A 27925-nucleotide genomic window follows, 5' to 3' on the forward strand; every position below is an offset into this window, starting at 1 on the left:
TAGTGAAAGAAGGTTTAGACTTAGGCCATAGATCAGGCAGAAAAGAACAAACAGATGATGGGCACATGGAGACTGGAGGCCAAGGAAAGAGCAGGAAGTACGAGGGCTGGATAAGACCACCAATGCAATAAATAGTGATGCGTTGCCTGTACCTGAAGGTGTTCAGCACTGGCTGATAATTACAAACTCAAGTACCAAACAGATAGCTAATAGGGTAACGTTTGCATTTCCTACCAAATCTGTTGCTGCTTTTGGGCTACATCTAATACATTTACAAGTAGAGGGATATATATATATATATATATATATATATATATATGTATATATATGCACCATTCATGTTAGAGACTAGTCTATAATCTTATCTGGGCTTCTAATACCTACTTAGAAAAAGGCAACAACCCACTCAATTCCCAAGGACTTGAACACATACCTGAAATGCTATATGCTCCCTGCTTCTATGGCATCCCAGTCCTTAGGCATGCCTGTTCTCATCTGTAGGTTTTAGGCCTCCTAGTCTCTGGGACCAATTCTGTTATTGGAGGGGTGGCCCGTTCAAGACACAAGTAACTACAGTAACAAGACAACTGTGCTACCAGTGTTAGTCCAACTCACAGCCACTGCAATAAAAATTTTACCAGGAATATTTTATATCACTTTTATAGCAATTCTAGAGGGACGTCACCATTACTATCTTGAGTTTACAGATGAAGAACAGCTGAGGTCCAGGGAACGGAAACCACGATCATCAAAAACTAGAATGTCTCACTCCCTAACCACACATAGCCTTATGACTTCAGCTTCTATCCAAAGATCTGAGCAGGCTCCACAGCCATTCATCATCTCCCTTCAAGTTTCCAATTGTGGGCCACTCAGGGCCACTCAGGGCCACAGGCTTCCAGACCTCCCAGGAGCTTTGCCCAAGTCATGGTGTATTTTCTGGAAGTCAACAGGCTTTCCCAAATACCCGCCATGTGCAGAGGGACTAAGATGGTCAGTGCCCCCCACAAGGGTTCTTATGGGCTCTGCTTCAGTATCCATATGCTTGGAATCCTATACCAGTCTGGAAGCTCTTGTCTCTCCCACTTCACATATGCCCCCAAGCTAGGGACCCAAGAGAATATTTACTTTCTGGGTTCCAGCAATTCTGTGTCCAGACGAAGGCATCTTTTGGGACAGTGGCTCTCAATCTTCCTAATGCTGAGACTCCTTAATACGGTTTCCCATGTTCTGGTGATCCGCCCAGCCAGAAATCTTTTTTTTGGGGGGGGGGATTGTTTGTTTGTTTGTTTGTTTTCGAGACAGGGATTCTCTGTGTAGCCCTGGCTGTCCTAAAACTCACTCTGTAGACCAGGCTGGCCTGAAACTCAGAAATCTGCCTGCCGCTGCCTCCCAAGTGCTGGGATTAAAGGCATGCGCCACCACTGCTCGGCCAGAAATTATTTTCATTGCTACTTCACAACTGTAATTTTGCTATTATTATGAATTGTAATATAAGCATCTGTGCTTTCCGATGGCCTTATGTGTCCCCTGTGAAAGGGTTGTTTGACCTTTCCCCGGAGGTTGAAAACCACTGCAATGGAGAATACACTCATTAGCTGGGCTTTCTGTCAAATGCTGTAGAAATGCTGACTGGCGAAGGAGGAAGCCTCGGTAAAGACAAGTGATATCTCGCCAGCTTAATGCTGGGAAAACAAGGCCAGGCTTGACCACTCCAGAAATACTGCTTTAGTGATGTGGGTGAGCTGAGCTGGGGAGAAGCATGCCCAGTATGTGGGTAAGAGAACAATGGGTTAGGTAGACATCTTCACCACTGATTAAGGAAGTTTGGCTCCTGTCAAGTTCTCCTTGGAAGGACATGTGGAGGAAGAAACACAAGTGAGTTTCCCGAGTAACCATGGACTTCCGTGATCCCAGCAACTCTTGACCTATTGAGTAGGAAAGAGCATCTCTGGCTGCACACTGTCCTGACTGTGAGCACACTTCCTCAGCACAAAACACTAAAAAGGCCTGCTTAGTTCTCAGGAGGGAAAGGAGAAGCCATCCTTCTACAGTGCTGACTCTGTCATTACATCAAATGTTCTAGGAGGGAGTTCTCAGTTACTTCATTAGCATCTTTCCAGATGTTAATGGAAGGATTCTGAAGAATGGCATGTGTGTGTGTGTGTGTTATGTACTATATATGTGTGGTGTGTGTGTGCATGTGTGTATGTGTATATTGTGTATGTGTGTGTAGTGTGTGTGGTATATGTTGTGTATTATGTATGTGTGTGTTGTGTGTTTGTTGTGTGGTATGTGTGTGTGTGCAGAGGTGAGTGCCCATAGAGGTCAGAATGGGAATGAGTGCAAGTGTGCACGTATGTGGACAAGTATCACATAAAAGTGGGGTGTGGTAGCATGAGTTTCTAACCCCAGAGGGGAAGGAGGGCAATCACTGTGACTCACTGACCAGATAGTCTAGTTGAAAGTTCCAGGTTCCAGGGAGAGACTCTGTCTCAAGACAGAAGATGGGTTCCTAAGGAAGAACAACTGATTGACCTCTGGCTTCTGCACTCATTACACCTGTACACACACACACACACACACACACACCAAATTTATGTAAAAATATTAAGAATTGGAAAATAAGGCACACATCCTTGTCCTTACTTTATAAATTCAAGAAGTTTCTGATACTTAATGAGCTAGCCGGGATTTCAGAACAAGACACCGGCTCCAGACACCCAGCCTGTGCAAGCTTTACATCACACTTTTCTTAAACCTCCGAACAACCTGTAACCAGGCCAGCCATGCGTGCGTGCGTGCACGACTTCTGTCATGTTTGTGATATCTGTCTTCTTAGACTGAACTCGGCAGAAGTTCTACCTTCGGAGATGGCAGAACATGACTACAGAGTTTCTAACCTGAGAGTCATAGGCTCCTGGCAGGTGCTGATGAGAGCACCACGGGGTGCGTGCTCGCAACCAAGAGGAAACTTTTCATTGCTCCGGACCTCAAGTAATTCCTGTTTATATAAAAGTTTCCCTGAACAACAATCACTTCAGACCTGGACTCTCATAGTTCCAAAGCACTTTGTTAGAAACAGTCTTTGGAAGGGTGTGTCCCTTGTTTTCTAACCACAGGGTGGGTCCTTGTCCTCCTGGGCCAGGTTACCCACTGGCCCGCCAGGTGAACCTCACTCTTGAGGAATGCAAACAGCAGGTGTGTTGTGGTTACTGCTGCCTCGATGCCCTACTTAATAACTTCCTGGTTTCAATGACAACAAGTGACTCGGTTCATGCCCAAGTGCACACGCACCCATGCAGTCTCTGAAATATCAATTCATATCAACTTGGGGATTGTTTTTAAGCAAACACGACTGTAGGAATAATAAAATATATTTTCCAAACAGACTGGTTAAAGGGACGAATTAATTTTCAAAAGTATAATGAAAGAAACTTGGCAGTCATAACAGTCTCAAGTTAAAACTCCCCAGAGCTAAGCAGGTACGGTAGTTTGTGCTTGCAATGCCAGCACATGAATCTGAGGACAGCATGAGCAACCGAGTGAGACCTTGTCTCAAAGATGAAACTGATTCCCAACCACCAAACCACAGCCACTGTCAGTGCCTGTATAGAAGTCTAGATAGGTGACGGCAAACCAACAATACCCAGACTCCATTCTCCATTTCTTACGCACTTAGGCTAATGAAGACCCAGAAGCCTGTGGCCAGGAACACAGACCATCCTGAGGGTCCACATAGCTGTATATTATTTAAATACGCAGGCTTCCCATGCCAGATCAGTTATAACAGAAACCTGCCTTGGGGGTATTCCTGTTTAGGAAACCAGTTTGACTTTTTGAAAAGACAACAACAACCTTCATAGCAATGTTTTCTTAACCTCAAATGCAATGAATTAATGAGAGCACAGATGGCCCCTACAGAGTAGTGAGCTATGCTACCTTACATTTATCATACATAAAATGCCCTCAGTGATGCATTCCTGAGGTTTAAGTACCAGCTAATTGAATTGCCAGACATGAGCAGATGCCAGATATCAGATACTGCTAAATGAGGTCTCAGTGGCAGTGTGCCTGTGAGTGATGAAGGCACAGAACCTACCCTCGGTCTCCTGATTTCGCAGGCTACTCTTGGGTTGCTGGGAAAGATGCTAGACGGGAGCTATGGCTGCGTATCAGGAGAGAGCAGACAGATACGCCTCTGTTTACCTACGTCCCAGGCCAGCCGACACTCTTTATTTCAGCACAGTCATAAATTATTTGAAGAAGAGGTGGCAGAGTGTGTACTTGACCTCAGACATCAAACACTTACATTTTTCAAAGTACTGACTCATGATATCAGCTTGAGTTCAGAGACACCCAGCTGACCTCAAAGCACAGACCAGGAGACATCTTAGTCAAAGTTAACTTTTCTGTCTATGGTAACGGCTGTGCCAGGCCTGTACTGATTTAGACCCCTGCCACCCCCTGCCTTCTGCTCCAAAGGACATTACCTGCCTTGGCTGGTTGACTTTTGCTCCTGAAGACAGCAGTAGTCGGATGACATCCAAGTAGCCACCTTGGGCAGCCAGAAACAGGGCCGTGGCTCCATCCTGAGATAACAGGGGTTTAGGTTCAGCTTTCATGTTTATTTTAGGAGAAAAGCAAAGGATCATGACTTACATTCCTCATTTGCATTTTCTTTTCTGTTTCTATTCTTTTGCCAAGTAATAGCTGTTAGGTAAACAAATTACACAAAAGTGTGTGTGTGTGTGTGTTTGAGAGAAAGAAAGATGTGTGCTCACCTGCACACACATACAGAGGCCAGAGAACAACCTCCATGTCATATGTCAGGAAGGTTTGGTCCACTTTGTGGCTATGGGGTCTCTCACTGGTCTGGGGCTCACCAAGTGGATTAGCCTGCCTGGTCATGGATCCTGAGGGATCTGCCTGTCTCTGTATCCCAGGGGCTGGGATTGCATGCATAAGCCATCACACCTAGATTTTAAAAACATTTTTTAAGATTTATTTTATTGTACATGTATGAATGTTTTGTCTGTACATATATGTGTGCATGACATGCATGCCTGGAACCTTCAGAGAGCAGGAGCAGGCATTGGATCCCCTAGAACTTCAGTTACAGGTGGTTGTGAGCCACTATGTGGGTGCTTGGAACAGAACTTGAGTCCTTCGCTTGAAAGGTTTAAAAAAGTTAAAAGCAACACATGATTTTAACTGCTGAGCTATTGCTTCATCTCTCTGGCAGGACCCAGGTTGTTTTTTTTTTAATTAATTATTAATTTTTTAACATGAGTTCTGGGCATCAACTTCAGGCCTTCCTGTCAGGAAGTGAGTACTTTAGTAACTGAGCCATCTCCCAGACTCCACTCTCTGTGACTTTATGAATTGGGAGTGAGTGTTCTTTCCATGGTGTCTTTCTTGCTCCTTTACGCATGTTCCCTCAACATGCAGTGTCTCTGTGTATTAAAGGGTCTGGTGGTTCAGTGGCAGAGTGCTAGCCGAGCATGAAAAAGATGATTTGAGAAAAACTGTCTTCAAAAGATTCTTGCCTTGCTGCTCTCTGCCAGCCCAGCAGATGCCTCGGTACCTGTAAGCACAAAGGGCAATCCGCATTGAGCTCAACGCAAGAGCCCCAATCTCGCCGAACTTTTTTTTTTGGGGGGGGAGGTGAGGGCTTCTTTTTTATTTTTTTCTCAGAAACATGTTTTTTTTTTATTTTTTATTTCAACAAGATTGTTCAGCAAAGTCAGGTTGTACTTGTCCAGTCGCTCTCTGCGGACAGAGTATGTGCACGCATGGCAAACCCCACTGTTTCTATCCCACAGTAGACAAGCTGGACGCCACTGCAGCGTTAACACTAGGCAAGTTACTACACCTTGTGCTGAGACCACTAATGGCAAGTTGAAACCCCAAACATTGCAAACTGTGCAAGTCCAGCAGGTGTATCACCTGGAGGGGGCTGGATGTCCACTGGATGTCTGCTGAGCTACCAGACTACACTTAGAGCAATCATTAAAACAAGCCAGACTGCACACACCTCCAGTCAGAGGTTTGATTGTGGTTACAAATTTCAGCCACTTCTTAATGTATCAGCACAGAGTCTCCATACTCTGAGCTGCGGCTAACCCTGTAGACTTTTCTGGGACAAACTACACATTGAGTTTCCCACTGTGAATTATAACTTTTAGTTCTCCTATCCTATTTTACTTTATTTTATTTGGCTTTTTCGAGACAGGGTTTCTCTCTGTAGCTGTCCTGGAACTCACTCTGTAGACCAGGCTGGCCTCGAACTCAGAAATCCGCCTGCCTCTGCCTCCCGAGTGCTGGGATTAAAGGCGTGCGCCACCACGCCCGGCACATGACATTTTCTTAATTCACTGATCAATAGAGGGGGATTTCCTGTGACTGGGGACTCTGCTGAAGTCTATTTTCTGAGAGCATACTGGAAGGATATAGTCTAGTGGGTGCAAACTTTATATCTACCCCTTGATTCACACTGCTAACTGTGGGTCATGCTGTGAAAATAAAAAAAAATTAACTTTCTATTTCCAAAGTCTCTGGGCCCACACACCCATACATAATTCAGACTCTCAGATTCTTCACTTTAGACACGCATTTATTTTTCCTTCTTTTCTGGGTATGTGGTATATGTACGTGTTCATGTGTGTGCACCTGTGTGGATACAAGTGTGCATGAATGTGCTCTCAAGTGTAAGGCTAGCGGTCAAAAGGAGGCGCTCTCAATTGCTCTTTATCTTATTTTGTCAGGTAGGGTCTCACTGAACCCACAACTCACTGCTAATTTGGCGAGCTGGAGCTGTGCTGGCCAGCAAGCCCAGCACCATCCTATCCCTCCCCCTTCCCAGTGCTGAGATTACAAGTGCACACCGCAGATCCCAGTTTTGTATGGGTGCTGGGGATCCAAGCTCAGCTTCTCAAATTTGCACAGCAAATGTCTTACCTACTGGGCCATCCGTCAGCCCTGCCTGTGTTTCTCAGAACACACCCAGGACCTCCTCATGCTGCAGCTGTGACCACAGAGACTGGCTCTGCTGTTCTGAGGGGATGGATGTCTGGGAACTGGGAGTTTTGGAAAGCTCTGCAGGTGTGTCTAATGGACAGCCAGGCTGAGAGGCACTTCGTTAGAGCAATATCAAGGATCTCAGCCATCTTACTGCAGGCTCAAAGCCTTACAAACTTGAAGTGCCAGAGGGTAAGGCTAGTTACTAGGGACTTCAAAGAGGCCTGTGATGTGTCAGAGTTAACAAGGTAAGCTCTGGAAAGGACATTCAAATGGAAACTGTCACACCTACGCAGCCCATTAGGTGGCTATGAAAACGGAGTGCCTTTGGCAAATGGGCTCACAGTGTACTTGAGGAATGGCCTAAAATACAGTTCCTATATAATTGGAAACAAGACTCTCTCCCTCCCTTCCCTGAGACTGCCAAGTCACCCCATCTCCCATATTTTATTTTTCCTACAAGACCAGGATAGTAACACTTGTTGCAAAGCCTATGGAATTTCAGTGACAATTAAAAGGGCCCTTGGGCCATGTACTAATTGCCAATTAGCTGCAACAAGACTCACAGTGGCAGCAGAGCCCTTCCCAGTCCTACCTCATGACCACAGCTCCATGGCTTCACCTCTCAGTTCTCTTGATTAGCTTGCTTTCCCCTCTTGGTATCACTCCGCACTTGGCCTGTCATGTGTGAGTGAGCAGGCATCAGAGAATGCTGGGGCAGCTTAACAGCATGCATGGAATGTTTGCAGATGTACAACGCATTTAAAAGGGAGAACAAGGTGAGGAAATATGTAGTGTCTATGGCAAGGAGAGCTAGCTCATCTGATCAACTGATTTTCCATTGACATCTCCAATGAAAACCCCAATGTGTAGGGCTGGAGAGATGGCTCAGTGATTAAGAACACATACTGCTCTTTCTGAGGACCTGAGTTCAATTCCTGGCACCTACAACTGCCTGTAACCCCAGCTCCAGGGCATCTGACCCCTCTGATCTCTGTGGCACTTGCATTTACTTAACACATTCCATATACATAATTAAAATAATAAAAATACATCTTCAAAAAAAGATGTGCACTTTTTATTTTTTTAGTGCATGAAAAAATACTTTAAGTTGTGGTTTCTGACACTGGAAATTTAGATCAAATGTTAGCTGTGATCAAGGGATAAACTCTTGAAACACTCACATAAAGTTGGTCATGGATGTTGGCTCCATGCTTCAGCAAGGTCTCCACCACTGGCATGTGCCCATACTGACTAGCAGCCAACAGGGCAGTGCCCCCATCCTATGGATGGAGAGGACAGATGCATTAGATATGGCACAACTTGTATTTTATCAAGAACACTTCTCACATTGAATTGAGAGAGAATAGTTCGAGAAATAACAAACCCACCTTCCTTTTGTCTTTCACCTTGTCTTTATTTTTTAAAGACTTATTTTATTTCTTGCTTGTATGTGTGTGTCTTTGTCTCTCTGTGAGTGTATATCATGTGTATGTGGGGGTGCCCACGGAGGTCAGAAGAGAGTGTTGGATTCCCACAGGTCCAGGAGGCTGTGAGGCACCCAGCATGGGTGCTGGACACTAACCTCTGGCCCTCTGAAGAGCAGCAAGTGCTTAGTGATGGAGGCATCTCTCCAGTTTTCACCTTTTCTTTATGATCATCTGGAGGACATGAACGTGTTGTACACTTGGATAACCTGCCAGGGACATAATGCAGCCATCTCACCAGTTAGCACCACACACCTGCCCGTACCAAAGGAGACAACATCCATTCACGTCCCAATATGGGAAGTGCAGTGCACTTCCAAGGATTGTCAGCTCTGTCTCAGAATCATGGCTTCCAACCAGAGGCCTCTTTGGCAAACATTGGCTTCTCCTTTGGAGCTATTTGGTTATAAGCCACTGAGTTTAAGATGCTTACCCATCTACAGCCATCATTTTCACGGCAAGATATGCCTCCATTAAAAGAGGAGATGATGACATCTCACTGTCTGGCTCAGGGTTTTCCTTTGAACGTGTGCCAGTTTGTCTAGGTCTCTTTTAAAGCACGGCCCTAAGACTAAGCAGAGTGCTTTAAGTAACCGTGCTCTGATGTGGAATGGGCATCCCTTTGTTCTGTCAGCCCCACTTTTATCTTTGCAGCTGAAATCAGAACAAGCACTTATGCCAAGCACACTGACTACTGACTCACTGAGCCATTAATAATTTTCTCCGGGCACTCCGGGTAAGACTACTGCTAAGTATCTTTCCCACCTTGGATGTGTGTTTGGTGCTGTGAACTGTGATGTGGAGATTTAAGCTAATTATGAATAATTCAACAACATGTGACTTCTCTGAAAATATTAATTATGAATACGACAGTGTAGTTTCTGATTTGGGCTTAGGGCTTTTTGTTTGTTTGATTGATTTTTTTTATTCAAAGCAAGTTCTACCTTCAGGTGCTCTGGTTCCGAAGGCATTGATGAGGCCTGGAAAGCAAAGCCTTTAGCTAGCTGAGTGGGTGTGACAGGCCAGTGGCGGTAACCTTACCTGTCATCTCTGCTACAGAGGTCTGTGTTCATAGTCAAAGTGACATCATGTGTTATGGCAGGAGTTTGAGAAGGCACACTGAGGGAGGGAGGGAGGGAGGGGAGGGACCATGTGGTAAGGAAGAAGACTGAGCCAGCCTAGAAGGGTGGGGAATGGAAGAGGGGCTGAGGCTGGTGACAAGATGGGGAACATCAAGACACTGCTCAAGAGTGGCAATGACTATTGCTCTTGAGGCTTTTTGCCCTGTCAACTTTCTGCTCTCTCTGCCTGATGAGGTAAGAGAATAGTGTTTTGTATTATATTATATTATGCTATACTTTACTATGTTATATTATAACCACTATTTTTTAAGGCATGCACACAAAGTTACTAATGGGTTTTAGAAAAGACAGAACTCTATATAACATCTGGACCATTTGATAGCATTCCATTAGGAGAAGGATCCAGTGGGAACAACCTTATTATACATAATCAATTAAGACAATCTAAGATTTTCAACATGGGCTAAAGTTCATGGAATAAAATTCAGGAATTAATATTATAACTAGACCTAAAATGAGCTGAAAGTGACAAGAATGTCACATCAACTCAAAATTTCCTGCTATAAAACGTGAAAAAACCACGTGAACACGCAACATTCATCCTTTTGCACCATGCTTCCTTATCTGAAGATGAAAAATTCGAATGAAAACCCCTTTAAGGAAGAACCATAGTCCTTGTCCAGAACTGCTTGACTCTGAGACCTACAATCTGATTCCATGCCTTTCTGAGAAGAGAGCCCACGAGTGCAGGCCGCCTGCCAGACGAGGTCTCAGAGCATCCCGGGCTCACTGGGACCAGGCCATCCCTCTAGTAACTCCTACTGGAATGAATACAGACATAGAGTAGAACACAGAAATAGGGACTGTTAAGAGATACTGGTTATAAAGCTTGGCATCCCAGCACAGAAAATGAATGATGCAAGGGAGAACTTCAGTTATTCCCCTTGAAACTCTCCCAGTGCAAAACTTGGAAGGAATCCCAAACACTGACTAACCCTGAACTACCACAAGCAACCTCAGGAAACCCGATTCCTTGGGCTTCTGAATCTTGCAGCAGGAAAAGCACATGTCTGTGTTACAGATCAGGCGAAAATGAGCAGCATGACTGCTAGAGGTCTTCAACACAGCATGAATTTGAGACCTCGAAGGTCACCAGTGGGGCGTGAACTCAAGACCTTGAAGGTCTCCAACGGGGCGTGAACTCAAGAACGAGATTCTCTTACTTTGGTCCGACATTCAGTGGATGCTCCAAATCCAAAGAGAAATCTCACAACATCATTGTGGCCTTGCTGGGCAGCGAAGAACAGGGCAGTTGTACCTGACTGAGAGAGAGAGGGGGATTGCTTTAAGAAGACATTTAGCAAAACTAATTTTCAGATAAAATAGACACTTCCTAGCTCCAAGAGGGCCACATTTGATTTGCTGTAATTTTCTTTCATTTTAAAAATTTTATTTTTGTATGTGTGGCGTTTTCTCTGCACATATGTTGGTGTATTACATGTGTGCAGTGTTCATGGAAGCCACGATAGTACACAGGATCCTCTGAAAAGGTAGTTACAGACTGTTGTGAGCTGCCATGTGAGTACTGGGAATTGAACCTGGGTCCTCTGGAAGAGCGGCCAGTGCCCTTTCCACTGAGCTACATCTCCAGCCTCCATTGCTATCTCTTGATAAGAGAAATAACATAGAAGGAGACTATGTTCTTGTATTAGAGTGGGTGATCTTCTCCCTAAAGGATCAGATTACATCCCTCTTCCAGGACATGCTCTTTCTTTATATGGTGAAGACAAGGTTAACAATCTGGAGAAGACAAATTCATTCTGGCTTACTTGGACAATGATAAATTTATCAACATGTATCAAAATGAAACAACAACAAAAACAACAACAACAAAAACCTAAACTCTTTGCTCAACTGTGAACTGTGCTGAGTGGTGCAGGCCTATAAACCCAGCAGGCAGGAGGCGGAGGCACAGGAGTGAAGGTTGGAGGCCAGCCTTGGCTATAATATACACCCTATCTCAAAATTTCAAACCAAGCAAAACCAAAACAGAACAAAAAACTGCAGTGGAAATGTCCTCCTGTGGACAAATGGAGGAGTAACGAGGCATAGTCTACAATGGCAGATTATCCAGATTATTTCGCTTTAAAAGGAAGGCAAGTAAGATCACAGTGGAATAAAATGTAAATGGATAGAGGGTAAAGATTTGCTACAAGAAAGAAGCATGTTCTACAAGGACAAACACTATGATGGTGTCTGAAGAACTCAAACTCATGGTTACTGAAAGTAGGGAGATGGTTGCTAGCAGCTGAGAGGGAGGAAGAGAGAGTTATTGTATAGTGGGCAGGGAAGAGTTATAGAGCAAGATGGCCGCCACAGTAGTCATGCAGCGCTGTTATTGAGTGCATGTCACCCTAATTACAGCCTTGGAATGGGGTAGCACCAGCTCTCAGCTCTCGAGGCAGCAGAGAATGGTAGCCACCTGGTGGGCTCAGCAGGCATGGCCACCCTTGATAATGTACCTCAACACTATCATCTACAAAATCCATGCTTGGGAGTGGTTATCCTGGGGTGCATGTGGTCTGGAGGCCATGGGTCAGGCATGCCTGCAGGGGAATAAGCCCTGCCTATTATCTGAATAGAGATTTCTGGCCTCCAGATCTACAAGATAATGGCTTCCTGTGGTTTTAAGCTGTTCATGATGATCTGTTGTAATCGGCACAGGCAACAAATTTACATGGAATGGTGTTGGGAAAAATTATAAATCAAAACATGGAACAATTCTGGTGGAGAATTGTGGTTCCAGAACTTAGTCTCCAGAGTAGAAAATTAATGAAAAAAAAAAAAAAAAGAAAGAAAGGAAAAAAATAAGGAAAGGAATGCAAACAATTCTATAAATTATCTAACGAGATCAGAGCAGAAGTGGGTTTAAAATATTTCTCAAAACTAGACATATTAACCAGTAACAGTCTAAATTCACATTTTCAGCCAACCAAAACATGGTATTTTTAGCATGTGTGATGGTTGTATATGCTTGGCCCAGGGAGTGGCACTATTTGGAGGTGTGGCCTTGTTGGAGTAGGTATGGCCTTGTTGGAAGTCTGTCACTGTAGCTGTGGGCTTTAAGACCCTCATCCTAGCTCCCTGGAAGACAGTCTTCTCTTGTTTGCCTTCAGAACAAGATGTAGAACTCTCAGTTCTTCTTATATCATGCCCACCTGGATGCTGCCATGCTCCTGCCTTGATGATATTGAACTGAACCTCTGAACCTTTAAAGCAGCCCCCAATTAAATGTTGTCTTGATAAGAGTTGCCTTAGTCATGGTGCCTCTTCACAGCAGTAAAACCCTAATGAAGACAGCATGTTTCCTTCAAAGTGACTTTCTTTAAAAGATTTATTTATTTTATGTATGTGAGTACACTGTAGCTATCTTCAGACACCAGAAGAGGGCATCCCATTACAGATGGTTGTGAGCCACCATGTGGTTGCTGGGAATTGAACTCAGGACCTCTGGAAGAGCAGTAAGTGCTCTTAACCGCTGAGCCATCTCTCCAGCTCTCCATTCAAAGACTGGTGCCCAAATCATAGTGTCACATAAACAAAGTCATCCTAGCTCAGCAGTGGGCAATGTGTCATTTCTATGAGGATGCTCGTTATGGGGGCTAGCTGGGAAGAAGGGTCAGCAGCAGGGATGAGAGGGGATGAGATAGGGAGCAAATGTCATGATACACTGTACGAGGGATTGCAAAAAGAGGAGGAGGCAGCCTATGACTTCCACAGTCTGAGCCTTGGGTGAAACCAAGACACTTCTCCAGGCACTGTGAGAAACCCTTCTTTCCACAGCTCACCTGGAACCTATGGGTATTAGATTCTGACTCTGACATGAGGAGCTAAAGTAGGATAGCAAGTCCTGTGGATTGTATCAATCATTCTAAATTCTAAGGCAGGAACACATGGGCTGGGGGAGCAATGCCCACTGAGGCAGAGCTCTAACACCTTTGCAGATTTAATCTTCTGCCTCCAGCCCTGCTCCAGAGGAAGAGCCACCCGACCACTTCCAGAGCCTTTCTGCAAGCTGTGAGTGGGTCCCTCCCTCCCATGGTTCCTACAGATATGAATCTGCAGCGCCTGGCCATTGCTCTCTGACAGTGACGGTTGTTACCTTCTAGAACATTTGTCAAGAGGTTTTGATGAAGAAACTTGGGCAGAATCAAAGACTTGTTTCTGAAAAAGAAATCTAGAGAGTACCTAGGATTCTTTCTGGTGCTTTCTTTATTAAGAACAAATACTAACTTTTCAGTCACTTTTTTTTGTTTTTGTTTTTGTTTTTTTTTGGTTTTTCGAGACAGGGTTTCTCTGTATAGCCCTGGCTGTCCTGGAGCTCACTTTATAGACCAGGCTGGCCTCGAACTTTAGTCACTTTTTGATACATTAACTAAAAATGACTGTCACCTTGATTTGAGCTAATTTTATATGTAAAATCAGTCATGTACTGGAATACAGTAATTCCTAGCTAATAGGATTTAGACTTTAGTCTGAAATGTGGAAATACATCTTCAATGTACACTCTTTCCTCCTGAAGCCCAGGGCCAACTTCCTGGTGGTCTCCAACAGTCACTACTCCTGGGTCTCTCGCATGTCTGCTGTTCAGGGCCATTGGCTTCTAGTTGGTCTCTAGCAAGCTCTATGTATCCAGGAAAACAAGGTTAGGTGTGTTCTAAGGAACCGTTCTGATACTGTGAATGGATTAACAGTGGGACACGGTGTTTCAAAGATTCCTGATGCAGGCAATACTTGGGGCCCTCCCTTTGGTTTAGTATTTAGTATTGCCGGAGGCTGGCACAGGCTCAGGAAAACTAGAGGGACTGCTGGAAACTTCCGCAACATCATCAAGTGAGACACAGTTTATGTCTGCACTGAATGTGAAATCCCCAAGGCCTATTGTTCTCAGGTCGAAAAGGTTTCCATCTGATGCCTTAGTTGACCCACTAAGTGAATGAATAAATATAAAACCACAAAGCCACACACTAGCTGGAGCCCCGCTGCTTCCCTTCCTCTGCTTTTCTCAGGAAGGCTTTTGTACACCGTGTGCCTACCCTTTAGGATCAGATTTTTGAATAAGCAGATCTGGACTGCATTGTTTTATTAGAGAAAACCTGCTTTTCATTTTAAAGTTACAATAAACAAAGACTGTAGAGAGAGGAAAAGGTGAGGGTAATTTAAAAATATCCTTCTAAAATATTCTTTATTCTAGAGGGAAATTTTATTTCAGCTGCCAATGCAAAAAAACCAATCTGACACAATGACCTGGTGTTATGGAGACTGCCCTAAAGACTCTGGGTGAAGAGTCTTCACGGTTGATTTTACGGCAGTCTTCACACTGCTGCCCTCAATAGTCTAGCCCCACTAAGGCTGAGGTCTGCAGCCTGTGGGTTGTTCTTTCCCGATCTACAGACAGGACCACTGAGGCTTAGAGGTAAGGCAGATGGTTGGATTGGGCCAGATGAAGCAAGATCAAGAGTACACTATGGTTAGGAGCTGTCCTAAGATGCCTGTCTCATACCTGGGTCTGTGTAAACCTGTTAGAGTGTACATGTCTCCACAAAGCTTTGTTTGGCCGGGTTCTATGTCAGTTTGGAAACACATGGTCTCCTCAGACCTGCCTTCCTGAGTATGCTAAAATGCCCAACCCATCTTGCTGCTGCAAGTACCCTGACTGGACTCTGGTGTAACCAAGCCCCCAGGATTGCACTTGTGATGAGTGATCGCAGGCTCACATTTTACTTCAATATGCCCCCTTGTGACTCTTTTGGAAAACTTACTTAATACACAGCCAGGTGGAAAACAGCTTTGTAAATGTGGTTTCATTTACAAACTGTTCATTCAAGCTCCATGAAGACTAGGTTGCAGAGAAAAGAAAAGAATACAGGGGCATCTGGGAAATTCTTATAAATTTCCTGGCATCTCATCACACGTGAGGAAGTACTCATTCATGCCTGAGACAAAAATGTATGACTGTTTAAGGGAGGTAATGAGGGTGGTGTGTAGTATGGACCTGATACGGTTTGATCCTGTCTTCCAAAGAGTCGATGCTAGGAGCCAGATGTCTAATGTGAGGATACTGAGGCTTAGGTCCTTTAAGATATAGGCAACAGCTCTCTCCCTCTGTTCCTCTGTCCCTCTGTCCCTCTGTCCCTCTGTCCCTCTCTTCCTCTCTTCTTCTCCCCCTCTCCCCTTTGCCTGCTTGCCTTGTGGGACTGAGCAACTGCTAGATCCTTGGACTTCCACTCACAGTTGCTGCTGACCATTGTTGGGAGTTGGATTGCAGACTGTGGCGACATACAAGGTGGCAGAAAATCTGAGTTCTACTCTCTCATGGGTGAAGAACACAGTATCGCACACAGTCAGTCAGGTGGCCAGTCAGGTGGCAAGTCTATCTGCCTCACTACACACCACATCCTTATCTACCACACTGTCAACACCAACACAGTCACCATCTTCCCCATCAAAGTTGAGTCCACACGACTTAGAACTCCTGGCTAAGCTGGAGGAACAAAGCAGATTAATAGAGACAGACAGTAAATCTTTAAGATCAGTGAATGGGTCAAGAAGAAACAGTGGTTCCTCTCTTGTATCAAGTTCATCAGACTCCAGCAACCTCAGCCACCTGGAGGAAGACTCTTGGATTCTTTGGGGAAGAATTGTGAATGAATAGGATGATGTACGCAAGAAGAAAGAAAAGCAAGTGAAGGAGCTTGTTTGTAAAGGGATACCTCATCACTTCAGAGCAACAGTTTGGCAACTTTTATGTAATGCATAGAGTATGACAATTAAGGACCAGTATTCAGAACTCCTGAAAATGACTTCACCTTGTGAAAAACTGATATGAAGGGACATTGCTAGAACTTATCCAGGACACAACTTTTTAAAGGAAAAAGATAGCCTTGGACAGGAGGTTTTATTTAATGTAATGAAGGCATACTCCTTAGTGGACCGTGAGGTTGGTTACTGTCAGGGCAGTGCTCTCATTGTTGGATTGTTGCTGATGCAGATGCCAGAAGAAGCTTTCTGTGTATTTGTTAAATTAATGCAAGACTACAAACTTCGTGAACTATTTAAGCCAAGTATGGCAGAATTGGGCCTTTGTATGTAACAGTGTGAATGCATGATAGGGGAGTATCTTCCAGAACTCTTTGAACATTTTCAATCTCAGAGTTTCCATACATCAATGTATGCATCATCCTGCTTCCTGACTACATCTTTCCTACAACTTTCCCACTACCAATTGCAACATGGATATTTGACATCTTTATGTCTGAGGGTTTGAGTAGGATTAGTGCTTCTTCAGATGAATCGGGCAGAATTAATGCAACTTGACATGGAAGGGATGTTACAGCACTTTCGGAAGGTCATTCCACATCAGTTTGATGGTGGCCCAGAAAAATGAATCCCGTCAGCTTACCAAGTCAAATTCAACTCAAAAAAAAAAAAAAAAAAAAAAAAAAAAAAAAAAAAAAAAAAAAAAAAAAAAAAGAAAGAAAGAAAAAACTTGAAAAAGAATACACTACAATCAAAACTAAAGAAATGGAAGATCAAGGTGAAATTAAAAGGCTACGCACAGAAAATAGGCTTTTAAAACAGCGCATTGAAACATTAGAAAAATATAAATGCAGTCCCACCTACAACGGAGATTTTGTGCTGCAGCTGGAGAAGGAATTGGTTCAAGCCAGACTGAGTGAAGCCGAGTCTCAGTGTGCACTGAGGGAGATGCAGGATAAAGTGTTGGGTATAGAGAAGAACAACAACTCATTTCCTGATGAGAATCATATTGCAAGACTTCAGGAGGAACTCATTGCTGTGAAGCTGAGGGAAGCTGAAGCCATTATGGGTTTGAAAGAACCTCGACAGCAAGTCAGAGACTTGGAAGAGCACTGACAACGTCACTTAGCTCGGACTTCTGGAAGATGGAAAGACCCACCCAAGAAAAATGCTGCGAATGAGTTACAGGATGAGCTGATGAGCATTCGCCTTAGAGAAGTGGAAATACAGGCAGAAATAAGAGAGATGAAGCCAAGGATGTCGGAAATGGAGACACAGAACGAGATCAATAGTAACCAACTTCAAAGAGTGGAGCAAGAGGTGAACAGTCTGCAGGAGAAGGCGTGCTCGTTGACTGTGAAGAACAAGGGCAAGAACTGCTTGCCCAGTTAAGTGAGGCAAAGCACAGGCAGGCAGAGATTGAATGCAAGAACAAGGAGGAAGTCATGGCTGTGCAGCTCCGGGAAGCTGATAGCATCGCTGCCGTGGCTGAGCTGCACCTGCACATTGCTGAGCTTGAAATCCAGAAAGAAGAAGGCAAGCTCCAAGGACAGCGTAACAGGTCTGACTCTAACCAGTACATTAGGGAACTGAAGGGCCAGATAGCAGAGCTGACTCATGAGCTCAGATGCCTAAAAGGCCAGCGGGACTTCTCCAGCCAACCGCCTTTTGATGGAATCCACATCGTCAGTCATCTAATAGGAGAATAATGAATTGTTCCATTCATCAGATGAAGATTTTATAGATAGTTCCTTACAGGAAAGTGCCATTGGTTTTCCTTTGCACAGAAAATCTGGCCCAATGTCCCTGAATCCCGCTTTGGCAGATGGCAGTGAGAGCTAAGCAGAAGACGGTATGCTGGGAACTCAGGAGAATGACCCTGGGGCTCCACAGAAGCAGCCCCCACAGAGAGAGTCCAACTCAACTACCGTGTGACCATCACTCTGACAGCCGGAGTCTTGAGGGCAGCAGTGTTACATGAGAAGAGCTGGAGCCATCCCTTGTCCTGTACATATGTCTGTTTACAGTCTTACCTGACTGTCTTTGTCTTTGCCAAATGCTCACTGAATTTCCATTGCCACAGTAGATTGAAGTGTGCTAATTGGTAAATGGGGTTCTAACAGTATTACTGCATATAAATTTTTCCTATTTAGAAAATACTGTTATGTCTAAATGTGAGAATTGTTTAAAAATTGAGGACTATGGGAAATTGGATTCTTTTTAAACAAAACTGCTCTTGTGCAATATTTTATGCTCATTGAACAAGCTGTACATTTGTGTTTATTAGTTTCCAAGTCAGCTGCCTGTAGACATCTGACCAGAACATAGATGTGATTTTATATATATATACAACAGAGCAAAGCCATTGGGTACAGCTATGAAAGTGTTGATACCGATCTCTTAGATTGTGTTAGTTCTCCCAAGGGTGGGTTGTTAAGAGTGCGTTGTGCCTTGTCTCTTCTGCACATGGCTATTTCTCTTTCCCTTCTTCATCATGTTGTGAGGCAGCTAAGCTTCCCTCAGAAGCCAAACAGATACATTGTTTCAATATTAGATGTTCAGTCCCTAAAACTGTAAGTTAAATAAACCTCTACTTTTTAAAAAAATAAAATACCCAGCATCAGTTATTCTGTTATAGTAGCACAAATGCATGAATATAGTTGACAATGGTACATTCCCAGAGCTTCTTTTAGGCTATAAATAAATAAGTAAACAAACAAACAAGCTCTTCAGTGGGCTCAAAGCAACTGCAACCTTTATCCTCTTGAGCAGTTTACTACCATAACGATCAACGCTCTCTTAACCTAGATGTTTTTATTCACGTGTACAGCCTGACTTACCTCTCTCTGGAGGTTGATGTCTGCTCCCTGCAGAACAAGCTCCCTCACACAGTCTATGTGGCCAGCATAGGAGGCAACCATGAGAAGTGTGGTGCCGTGCTGCACAGAGGAGAGAGAGGAACAGTGAAGCCCTCACGGCAGAAAAGGAGCCCAAGAGACTGCAGATGGTTAGCTTCACCCAGAAGATGCCCAGGCGACAATGGCTCACTAGTAACTATGATGGCTATTGGATGGGAGCAAGCAAAGCGATAGACTGCCAAGGTTGGAATTTGAAGGTTACAAATTCACTTCCATGCATCAACTTCAGAAACAGTCCACGTAAAACATCACGAATGCATCTTAGCCAGCAAAAGTACAATATTCTCATTTTATGACTCACATTGAATGATCCCTGATCCAGTTCACTGTGTCTAATTCAACGTTAGCAGTTAGTTCTTTGATTTGGAAAATTGTTTTGTTTTTGACTTAATTTACTATGTAAGTTGATCATTTCTACCCGGTCCTTTCCCTCACTCCCTTCAGAATCCCACTTCCCTTCACATGTCCTCCTTTGGCTCCTGTCCTCTGCCAGCCTCTGTCTGTCACACACTGACCCCGAGCAGTGTTATCTGCTACAGTGTTGACTGGCTCTGTTGGCTTGAATCTGTGCATGTCTGTGCAGGTGACCACTGATGCAGTGAGCACAGGAGTGCAGTGGCCACATCTGGAAGATTCATTTGTATTTAAAAGCATTTTAAATTGTTTTCTTGCTTTTTGTTAAAGCCAGGTGGGGAGGCTGAAGAGGGGGAATCATGAGTTCAAATCTCCCTTAGGCTACATAATAAGTCTGTGTCTCAAAAACTTTTCTAAGTTTTATTCATTTATTTATTGAAAAAGAGCTGGAGTTTATTTGGAAAAGATTTTAAAGAAGATTTAAGCATGGGAGATAAGGGAAAGAGAGATTTCAGGAAAAGAACAAATCACTCTCAACTATGGACATGAGCTTCTCAAAAGAGTCAACCAACTTTTATTTATTTTATTTTACTTTAAAAATCTTTGATTTCTTCTTTGGCTCATTCATTGTTTAGCAATGTGTTGTTCATTTTCCATGAGATCCTGTAGCTACTAGAAATTCTTTTGCTGGTGACCTTAACTTTAATTGCATTGTGTGGTCAGATAGTATACATAGGGTTATTTCATTTTTCTGAATTTGTTAAGAGTTGTTTACTGTCTCAGAATGTGTTTTGTTTTAGAGAAACTTCCACCATGTACTGCTGGGGAGAATGCATATTCTTTGATGTTTGAGTGGAATGCTTTGTAGATATGTTAGGTCCATTTGACCTTTGATGTCATTTGGTGTATGATGTCACTTGGTGTGTGATGTCATTTAATGCTGGTTCCTCTATTTATCCAGTCAAATTCCTTTCCTCTGTAGTCTTTAGGACGGGGGTGGCTATCTTACAATCACTATTCTCTTCCTGAGTAATAAGAATTTTTATTTAGACAGGAAATAGGGAAATCATTGGTGCTGTGGTCCGAATGTGTCCCTTCAAAATTCATGCTGGGATCTAATTCCCATTGTGGTGGTGTTAAGAGAGGCCTTATAGGAAGTGGTTAAGACATGAGGGACTTGCCTTCCAAGTGGGATTAGTGCACACATGAAATAACGTGGGGGAGCTCCTGCCCTCAGGAGTTATTAAGAGCAGACACCAAATCTGCAAGCACCTTGGTCTTGATTTCCCAGTCTACATGATTATGACCAATAAATTCCTTTTGTTTATAAACTACACAGTCCAAAGTATTTTATTATAGCACCTCAAATGGACTCTCAGGTTAGAGCTGATTTGTGTAAACATGCTATAAATACCCTTTGACATGAGATGTAAGAGAAAATATCCCACAGGTCACACAGCTTAAAAAAAAAAGTCAACAATAAGCCAAAGAAAGTATCAAGTATGTAATCTGGATATTTCAAAGAGAAGAAGAGGCTAGAGATGGCTCCGTACTTAAAGAAAGCATGTTGCTATTACAGAAGAGAAGACCCATGTTTCTATAAACTCAGGGGACTTGACCACCTTTTTCATGGCCTCCAAGGGCACTCCATTCATGTGGCACAAATGCATATATATATATATATATATATATATATATATATATATATATGTGTGTGTGTGTGTGTGTGTGTGTGTGTGTGTGTTTGTGTGTGTGTATACATATATACATATATAATTTTAAGAATTTTTTTTTAAAAAGGGAAAATAGTTGGGTGGTAGTGGTGCCTATAATTCCAGCATTTGGGAGGCAGAGGCAGGTGGATATCTGTGAGTTCAAGGCCAGCCTGGTCTACAGGAGGAGTTCCAGAACAACCAGGGCTATACAGAAAAACTCTGCCTCAAAAAACTAAACTAAACAAAACAAAACAGGAAAATAGCCCGAAAAATAAAATAAATCTTTAAAAGAGAAGAAAAAACCCTTTAGGCTGATCTGTTTTAAAGAAAAGATAAATAAAATAAATAATAAAAAATTGCCTTTATGGGTAGATTATGTTTAATTCTATACCATGATCAATTGAAACAAAGATTGGTTCAATAGAAAAGAAGCAAAAAAGTATCATAGTACAATATACAATAGCATCTTCCTTATACTTAAAACCTATAAGCTTGACTGACTTTTGACTCCTGAAGTGTTAAGAGTGTTTTATTTTATTGGCTGAAGTTAAAAAGCATATTTCAAGACAAACTGGTTTTGAACAAAGTATGTAAAGTATGTATAACAAAGTATGTATAAATGCATATAAAGGAAGCAAAGCTCAAAACAAAAGACATCAAAATAAATACATTAGTAAATTTTAAAAAGATTATAAGAATCTTCTAAAATAGGTTAAAATCTTGGTTAAATAGGTTAGAGAGATAAACAAATCAAAGCAAAAAATAAAAAATAAAGAGGATATCCAGGGATCCATCCCATAATCAGCTTCCAAACGCTGACACCATTGCATACACTAACAAGATTTTGCTGAAAGGACCCAGATATAGCTGTCTCTTGTGAGACTATGCCGGGGCCTAGCAAACACAGAAGTGGATGCTCACAGTCAGCTATTGGATGTATCACAGGGCTCCCAATGGAGAAGCTAGAGAAGGAGTTAAAGGGATATGCAACCCTATAGGGGGAACAACATGATGAACTAACCAGTACCCNGGAGCTCTTGTCTCTAGCTGCATATGTATCGAAAGATGGCCTACTCAGCCATCACTGGAAAGAGAGGCCCATTGGACTTGCAAAATTTATATGCCCCAATACAGGGGAATGCCAGGGCCAAAAGAATGGGAATGGGTGGGTAGGGAAGTGGGGGAGGTATGGGGGACTTTTGGGATAGCATTGGAAATGTAATTGAGGAAAATACGTAATAAAAAAATATTAAAAATTAAAAAAAAAGAGAAATGCCAAGTACAAGCTCTGAGTACAGTGTGTGCTTACAAATAGTCATATCCATTATCATTTCAGTGTTGAGTCTAATTCCTGGAACATAGTAAACAATAAATTGTAGCTGGTATCATTACAAAAAAAAATAAATAAAGAGGAGAGACGGCCTTAACTTGGGATTCCCCCAGGCTTGAGAGTGCAGCCTGTAATTCCAATGAAGCAAGGGTTGGAGGCCAGACAGTGCACATAACAGGTTCCAGGCAGCTTGGGCTATGTCCTGGGACTCTGTCTCTGACAATCTTGGAATCCAGACAATGTTAGCAAATCAAAGCTTTGAGCATACGGCATGCGGTCTCGGGATGCAATATTTGTTCTTTACAATCTGTCAGAAAAGTCTGAAAATGGCTGTTTATGTTTATGTTTATGTTATGTTTATGTTTATGTTTATGTTATGTTTATGTTATGTTTATGTTGAGAACAATTTTCATGGGGCATTCTTTGCATACCAAAATTCCACATAGATTTCCTAGGGGACCCTGTGCCTTAGTTCTGTAAGGTGGCACAGCCCAGAGATCAGTCATCACCATAATAATCCTAGAATGCAGAGTCCATGCCCAGGTGCCACACAGAAAAGGCAGATGCCTAGCCAGGACATTCCAAAGGGGACAAAGGCCTGCAGTGTCTCCACATATGTCCTTGTCCCCCAGAGCACTAACTGGCCGTTCAAAGCAGCATCATTCACACGTGCTCCTTATGTTAAGGAACTGTTTTTCCAGAAACCTTCTGATTAAGTAACTACTAAATGTATTTTAAACCTTTCTCTCATTCACTGGTCCTCTGTGTGCATGGCATGCATTTGTCGTGGGGAGTACATAGTAGAGCCTCGTGTGGAAGTCAGGTGACAATCTCACGGAGTCAGTCCTCTCCTTCTGCCTTCTATGGGTACCTGGAATCAAACTCAGTTCATCAGGCTTGGGTGGCAAGCACTCTTACCTGCTGAGCCATCTCACCAGATGGTCTAATTTATCCAATTGATTTAAGAGGGATAATTTATAAACATATTCATTTAGTCAAACATCTATTCTGACTCTGACTGAAGGCACCAGAAAGGATGGGTCTGTGAGGTACAGCAGGGTAACCTTCAGCTAGAACTCAGAGGGTGTCACAGGAGTGTCTCTACAGGAATGACTTAAAAAAAAAAAAAAGAAGAGGAAAAGCAGTCACCTATATGGTCAGAGACAAAGGCCACAGGTGGCAACTGGTCCGTACCTCATCATGCTGGTCAGTGTGGGACAGGAATTGGTCCATTGAGACCCAAGTAAGACCAAGATGGCCATTCACAGATGCCTGGAGTCCCCTGTAAATCTGGGCTCTGACAAAGAACAGATGGTGTGTTCACATTTGGATAATTGGAGGGGCTTTAATAAAGGGACTATTCATCAAGAAGTGGTCTGGTAGTGTAGTTCTGGGGCTCTGTGACTGCAGCTGGAAGGTACAAAATTACTGTAATAGGTCCTACATCAGTGTGAGTGCCAGTGCTGGGCTGAACTGGGAGCTTTGTTGGCCTCCCTGCTCCCCTCCACCTTCAGCTTGCAATGGATGCCAAGCTAAAGGACCGAGGGCGGGAGGCTTCTGGGGCACTGCTTATGATTCAGATTCTGGATCCAGAGCCAGGCAGAGGAAGGGACAGAATGGATCTGGATGGTCCTGGTAACCCTCCCACTTCCTTCCTGGGCTGCTCGTGGGTCTCACTTGCAAGTTTGTGTCAGAGCTGAAGATGACATATCCTGCCTCAAGGAGAACATGAGTCTCTGCTGAGAATATTTTGTCCAAACCACAAAACCATCTTATTTGAGGTCCTCCTTGTCCCCAGGGAAAACAGAGAATTGCTGGCTGCTAGCTGGGGAAGGGAAGGGACTCTCGGTGGATGTGACTGTGGCAGTGGCCCCTATTTTATTCCCACAATAGAAGGCTGGTAGAGGCTTCAGTTCCTCAGGTTTTACATCATGGATTAAAACCACAACTCCTACAATCATGGGAGCCCACATGTGCTCTAAATTATCCTCATCTTTTTCTTTCGGGTAGTTGTGTACTAAATAGCCCTTTATTCTTGGAATTTGCCAATAGGCTTTTTGTTTTGTTTTGTTTTTTTGAGACAGGGCTTCTCTGTTTAGCCCTGGCTGTCCTGAAACTCAGGCTGTCCTTGAACTCAGAAATCCACCTGCCCCTGGAAGTCCCTCCTTCACAGTGCAAGAGAGGCTTTCTGTTCTCATGAGTAACCGTTTGCTTTCTGACTTCCTCGGTATGTTTTTAGGTCCACCACTATACCTTAGGATTCCTGGGAAAGGCGAAGGCAAGCAAACACAACAAGTACACAAGCGTGCGAAGGGAGCGTGTTTGCAAGGAGCTCATGGCTGCGGGGTGCAAAGGCACGCTCTGGGCATGCAGATACCGCGTCCCTCCGTACACTGTCTCTGCAGTCGACGTCCACACGGCCACTGTTTAACAGCAGTTTCAGCAGGGCCAGGTTTCCCCTCTTTGCTGCCCAGAATGCAGCGTTGGCAAGCGGAGTTTCCTTCTGCAAAAACAGAAAAGAAACAGGATCTTAAAATAGAAGTCAGATATCATGGCTGCTTCCATGTATACAGATAAAGTGTTCCAAAGGTGGCATTCCAGATGCGGGGCGATCGTCAGGAAGGCTGCCCTCCTCTCCATAGATGGGAGTATAGAATTCCAGGCTGTGAGAGTTGTTTCATTAACTGCAGACCTCTGAGCCCAAAGTTGTCTTCTGACAGCACAACTGACGCTCTACTTACTCCCAAAGTGCTTGCCTTCCTGCCTCTGTTGGGTCTTTGTTCACAATTTCCTTTAAACTTGAAATGAATTTTTCCCATCCTAGAAGGATGAGGTTCTGCCCAGAAGCCATTTCCTTTCTGAAACAAGCCGAAAAGAGCAACTCTTTCCTTGTACATGAAGCAAAATCTCTTCCTGTCCCGATGCTCAGGAGTTTGGTGACTTCTCTGTGTCCGCAACATTTTCAAACCAGTTCCAGCTCTTGGGGTAGGCGCTTTACTTTCGCTCCACCTAATGTTTTCCCCTTCAACTGGAAATGCCAGTAGTTCTGGGTGAGAACTAGGTTCTTTGGGCAGAGAATGCTATTTTGTGTCTGAGTTTCAGGATGCCATCCAAAGTACCTGGGCTCATGGGAGCCATTGTCTCCTTTCGCTTTAGATAGAGATCAAAATACCTGCTTTCAAGTTTACACACACACACACACACACACACACACACACACAGAGAGAACTAAAGTAGACTAATTGCCTAATAAATAGGTACTACTGTTTTTTTTTTTTTTTTTTTTTCTGAACTGAAACACTCTCTTGGAAGGAAACTCAGAAGGTTCAAGAAATAAACAAAACTTAAAGGGCTCAGGAAGTTCCTAAAGCCTACAAGATTCACATGACTTCTTCCCCAAGGTATAGTCATTACTGAGGAGAGGAAACTCTCTAGTCAGCTGAGCCCCTGCCAGTCCTGCAGGAGCTCCAGGGAAGCAGCTTTCCAGGACTGTTGCCCATACTGGGGTGGGATTTTCAAGGATGAAGCTGCTATTCAGTCACTCATGGTCCCGTAACTCACTGGTTCACTATGCTAGACCTGGGTAGAACTGTTTCTTTGGTCTGTCCTCAGTAGCCAATGTGGGATGAACATATGCAGGGAAGGCATGCAACACCAATATACCATAAATGCAAATAGTGCTCATTTTCTTTATGAAGTTAAAGTAATAAGACAAATTAAACTCCAATTATTAGTACTCTGACAGAATGCTGCTGCTCTCAGGACATTTTATGGTATTCACATTATCTAATAAAATGATTTGGGGAATGTGTAAAGACATCTCTTTGACAGCAAAAGTCCATTTTAAAATGTCCTTTAAATACAGTCACATGCCAAATAACATTTTGGTCAATGACAAGCTGTATATACCATGGCAGTCCCCTAGCATTATAGTGACTATTATCCTATAGCACAGCTGTCTTAGTCTGAATAGTCACGTTCTATATATAGTGTTCATCTTAGAAACATCTAAGACCATTTCTCAAATCATCTAATACTAAGTGAAGGCTGGCAACCATGTGGGAATCCCGCTTAATTGTGGCTTGACCGTCTGAGGTTATAGCTACCCACAGTCAACTGTGGTATGAAAATATTCCATGGAAAGTTCCAGATACAAGCAATTTATAAGTGTTAAGTAAATACTGTTCTGAGCAGCGTGATGAAGTCCCACACTGTCTTTCTTGCCCGGGAAGCACTCATTCCTTTGTCCAGTGTATTCACACTGCTTATGCCAGCCACCCCAACCTCTGTTCACTTAGGCACCTCACTGATGACTCTGACTGCACTTGTGTCTAGGTGGCTCTTACTTTACTTGGCCACAGCCCCCAAAGAGCAAAGGAGTGACATGGGAATTTTACTACAGTATTCCATTATAATTGTTCTACCTCATTATTTTTTGTCACTAATCTTTACTATGTCTAGTTTAAAACTCATCACAAACATGTATAGAATATAAAGGGTTTGTAACTTCCCGTGGTTACTTGAGGGGCATTAAACACAGTAGAAGGAGAGCACCATTACCCCTAGATCCTCAAGAGAGCCACATACAGTGAGCATGCGGTGCTGACAGATGATGACAACATTTGCTGGTGCAAGGATTTCATTTCAGGGCTTTCAGCACAGACAAGCCAGTGCTGCGCTGCAAACTGGAATGCGAGAGGCAAGGTGGAGAGTAATAGACAGCTCACAAACATGCTTTGAATAGTTTCCTGGAGTAGAGGAGTGGTGGGGGGTGGAGGGAGCCCTTCAGATCCCAGGCTAATCATTTGCCTTCCCTGAAGGCATACATTTGACTCTCCAGAGATTTCAAGCTAACCTGGGCCATGGTGATCACACCACAACCTCCTACATCTGCCCCATGCTGTGTCTAACCTGTTGTAGCTACTGGTACCGCAGGGAAGCCACAGAAAGGTGGGTTTGGTGTGAATTACAGATCATGAGATAATGCCCTTCTAATAGAGATTGCTCAGGCAGAGGTGAAGCAGGGGCAAGTGAACTGAGCGGATGCTTCAGTGCCATCGTGGAATACCTCTGCAGGCTTTTCCTAAAATGAGAACACACAGGCACACACAGGCACAGGCACAGGCACAGGCACAGGCACAGGCACAGGCACAGGCACAGGCACAGGCACAGGCACAGGCACACACAGGCACAGGCACAG

The 27925-nt window shown here is 43.6% G+C and overlaps 1 protein-coding gene and 1 pseudogene across 3 annotated transcripts in view; one reads left to right on the forward strand and one right to left on the reverse strand.

Annotated features, from left to right (window-relative positions):
• The window catches only part of Ankrd29 (ankyrin repeat domain 29), a 54960-nt gene that overhangs the window by 19815 nt on the left and 7220 nt on the right, over window positions 1-27925 (reverse strand). The window contains exons 2-6 of one of the 3 annotated variants that reach the window (XM_021150831.1): window positions 25118-25228; window positions 19249-19347; window positions 10813-10911; window positions 8205-8303; window positions 4494-4592 (exon numbers count right to left, since the gene is read on the reverse strand). In XM_021150831.1, coding sequence (XP_021006490.1) covers window positions 4494-4592; window positions 8205-8303; window positions 10813-10911; window positions 19249-19347; window positions 25118-25228 — 507 coding nt within the window. Of the gene's footprint in view, window positions 1-4493; window positions 4593-8204; window positions 8304-10812; window positions 10912-19248; window positions 19348-24978; window positions 25087-25117; window positions 25229-27925 lie in introns of those variants that run through there. The other 2 variants (XM_029471732.1, XM_029471734.1) reach the window with 2 other exon arrangements.
• On the forward strand, window positions 15639-18080 carry LOC110285076 (annotated as a pseudogene).

Source organism: Mus caroli, chromosome 18 (genome assembly GCF_900094665.2).
Source record: "Mus caroli chromosome 18, CAROLI_EIJ_v1.1, whole genome shotgun sequence".
In the NCBI taxonomy this organism is placed as follows: domain Eukaryota; kingdom Metazoa; phylum Chordata; class Mammalia; order Rodentia; family Muridae; genus Mus; species Mus caroli.